Consider the following 3,121-nt stretch of genomic DNA (forward strand, 5'->3'; position numbering starts at 1 on the left):
CAGATTGATGAGTGATCTGGGCTATCAGGTGTGATTGGCTGCTTGCTAGTAGACTGCTTTACATGCCGGTTGTGTGCTCAGAACTGTTTGGCATCCAAGGTGAAACGGGGAAGATGTCGCACATTGGTGGTGGTCTGAAGCTTTCTGGAAATGTTCCCCTTTGTTGCGGTCTGGTGGTGGTTTTCTGCAGGTTGGGAATGTAATGTTTATTTGGTGCCAGAAGTGGGAATATTTAAAGGGGATGCAGAAAAAAAACACCGGCTGTGCCTGTAGGTCGGAGCGATGTGTGAAAACTGCGTATGATTTGCCGCAGAGGATTACCAGGATGTCGTGTACGGTGTGCCAGGAACCCAGCAATCTCCTCCTCACCATCCTCTGTACTCTGCTCCTCCATTGTATCCCACAATGACGCTGCATCTTCCATTGCTGTATTCCCTCCCCCCCGTATGTCACCGTATGCAGATTGGGAGCCGCATCCTCGGTCACCGGATCCCCTCCTCCTCCCCCCCCCCCCCCCTCTAGCTGTCCTCACCGATAGACCTGGATAGCTGAGCAGATGGCTGGATTAGAGAACAATGAGCATTCAGATGCGGCTTACACCTGTCCCCTGCAGCGACCTGTACTGAAAGGGAACCTGTCGGCATGGAAACAAAGGAGCCGCCTTTTGTGAAGATGACGGTTAGGGAGTGCTCATGCTTGGCCTTCCATTGTTGTGTGGCGTGCATGCTCCTAGATGTTTTAGAAGGGGCTGTTATGGCTGACCGCCTACTGATGCAGGCTGCTGTGCTCATCCATTGGGTGACGGAGCACATTGGGGGAGTCAGAGATGAGTCACAAGCCATCATCTACTTACCTGCTGAACATGAGTCAGCTTAATTTCATGTGGTCACCATCCCAGGCAGATGTTCTCGCAGAACAGGTCCTCTCTGGGTAGCGATGGAGGGTCCATAACTTGGCTTTCAAAGCTATCCCTGAGGTGGCAGCAGATTTGTTCATACTGAAGGGTTCTCTACAAATTGATATCCATCCGGCTTCCATCCCAGACTTGTACCAGTGTCGCACCGCGTAGGAACTCCCAAAACGACATGTAAAGTGATTATTCGCAAGCGACCGCTCGGAGACACGGGACCTACATCACCCCCTAAACCTGTCTACTCTCCCAGACCCTGGTAATGAAGCTCTTGCCCCTAGTGACAGGAAGAATGCTGACTGGTTGTCTGTTCAGCTCGTCCTCCATAGAGATCTATGGGCACGTCAACCAAAATGGAAGGCTTTGGCTGTGGTTGGGCACGTCCCCTATGTAGAAGACTGTGGTTGCCTGCTCAGTCCTTCGCCATAGACAATTGTCTATAAACACGTCAATCCAATATGGAAGGCTTGGGCTGTGGTTGGGTACGTCCACCAATAGAGAAGGTTTTGGCTGTGGTTGGCTGCTCAGCCCTTCCCCATAGAAGTGTATTTGCACGTCCACCAATATGGAGGGCTTTGGTTGAGGGGCAATGGAAGATCCCAGAGGTTGTGTTTGTTAGTTTAAAAATGTTTTATCTGCTGCCCTTGGCAACCAATCAGCTTCTTGCTTTAATTTGTTTAGTTAAACTTTGTGAAAAATAAGAGAAGCTGATTGGTTATAATGGGCATCTGCTCCTGGTTCTCTCTGGTCCAGTTTTGATGAGTTCCTCTTGATGTCTCCATTCCAACTGCTACTTTCACTTTCTTTCCCTGGGTCACACCTTCACAGGTCTGAGTATCTTCTGGGAAGTTGGTGACTCATTTCCTGGGTTGTTACAATAGTTTCTCTTTCCTCAGATGCCAGAAGAAGTCAATCATGGAGAGGATGAGGTGGAGACCTTTGCGTTTCAGGCTGAGATTGCTCAGCTTATGTCCTTGATCATCAACACATTCTACTCCAACAAAGAGATCTTCCTGCGAGAACTGATCTCCAATGCCTCTGATGTAAGTAGTCTGCCCCTTCTGTTTGGGGGGAGTACTGCCTCTTGTCTCCTTTGTTGGATGCAGAATGGCCACCACAGCATCCTGACCATTGTCTCTCGTTTCAGGCCCTGGACAAGATCCGCTATGAGAGTCTTACAGACCCCAGCAAGCTGGACAGTGGAAAGGAGCTCAAAATCGACATCATCCCCAACCGTCATGAGCGTACCCTGACTTTTGTGGATACTGGCATTGGTATGACAAAGGCCGACCTCATCAACAACCTGGGAACCATCGCCAAGTCAGGCACCAAGGCCTTCATGGAGGCGCTGCAGGTAACCCAATAACGTTGATGGTCTTGTGATTGGCTCTGTCCAATGTGTACCCGCACTACAAGCCACATCTGATCTTTCTCCTAGGCTGGAGCAGACATCTCCATGATTGGCCAGTTCGGTGTTGGCTTCTACTCTGCCTACCTGGTGGCAGAGAAGGTTGTGGTGATCACCAAACACAATGACGATGAGCAGTACGCCTGGGAATCCTCTGCCGGCGGCTCCTTCACCGTCAAGGTCGACAGCGGTGAGTAGATGTGGTTGGTGTATGCAGACATGAAGATACTTTGGTGACTTTAAAGCAAGGTCTGAGTTACATGGGTGTCTGGAGGGGGGGGGTTTAGTTTTTGTTTTCCAAAACGGCCCAGCTATTGGTTCAAGGTACAGCTTGTAGTAACAAATTGCAGCATTCTACAGCGTTGCCATAGGAAGTAAGGTGTCCCTCAGTGAGGTCTCTTATGATTTTAATACCCTGATCGGAGCTTCTAAACCAAGGGTCGCAAACCTCCAGCCCTCCAGCTGTGGTGAACTACTAATCCCATGATTCATCTCTCTCCGTGAGAATCTTGCAATGCCTCATGGTATTTCTAGTTCCACCACAGCTGGAGGGCCGGAGGTTTGCTACCCCTGTTCTAAATGCTGCTTATGTAACATCGAAGGTTAAATAAATTCTGTGTATGGACTCTGATGGTTACAGTAACACACTTGCGCTCCTTGGGTCTCCTATACCCCTAAGGACCGAGAGGGTCAACATGAGCTAAAAACTACAGGAACAACCTTGAGAGCTTCTTTCTAGCTTTACTCGGTAGGCTTCCGGCTTTAGGGAAGTCGTCTGGGTGACAGTAGAGCCACTTGATCAC

General features: G+C 49.7%; 1 protein-coding gene across 2 annotated transcripts in view; it reads left to right on the forward strand.

Moving 5' to 3' along the window:
* The window catches only part of HSP90AB1 (heat shock protein 90 alpha family class B member 1), a 9,169-nt gene that overhangs the window by 443 nt on the left and 5,605 nt on the right, over window positions 1-3,121 (forward strand). The window contains exons 2-5 of one of the 2 annotated variants that reach the window (XM_018572121.1): window positions 1,411-1,413; window positions 1,807-1,953; window positions 2,058-2,264; window positions 2,349-2,508. In XM_018572121.1, the coding sequence (XP_018427623.1) occupies window positions 1,807-1,953; window positions 2,058-2,264; window positions 2,349-2,508 (514 nt within the window). In that variant the 5' untranslated portion in view covers window positions 1,411-1,413. The remainder of the gene's footprint in view (window positions 1-1,410; window positions 1,414-1,806; window positions 1,954-2,057; window positions 2,265-2,348; window positions 2,509-3,121) is intronic. The other variant, XM_018572120.1, reaches the window with a different exon arrangement.

Source organism: Nanorana parkeri, unplaced genomic scaffold, assembly GCF_000935625.1.
Source record: "Nanorana parkeri isolate BGI_ZX_2015 unplaced genomic scaffold, ASM93562v1 scaffold1940, whole genome shotgun sequence".
NCBI lineage: Eukaryota > Metazoa > Chordata > Amphibia > Anura > Dicroglossidae > Nanorana > Nanorana parkeri.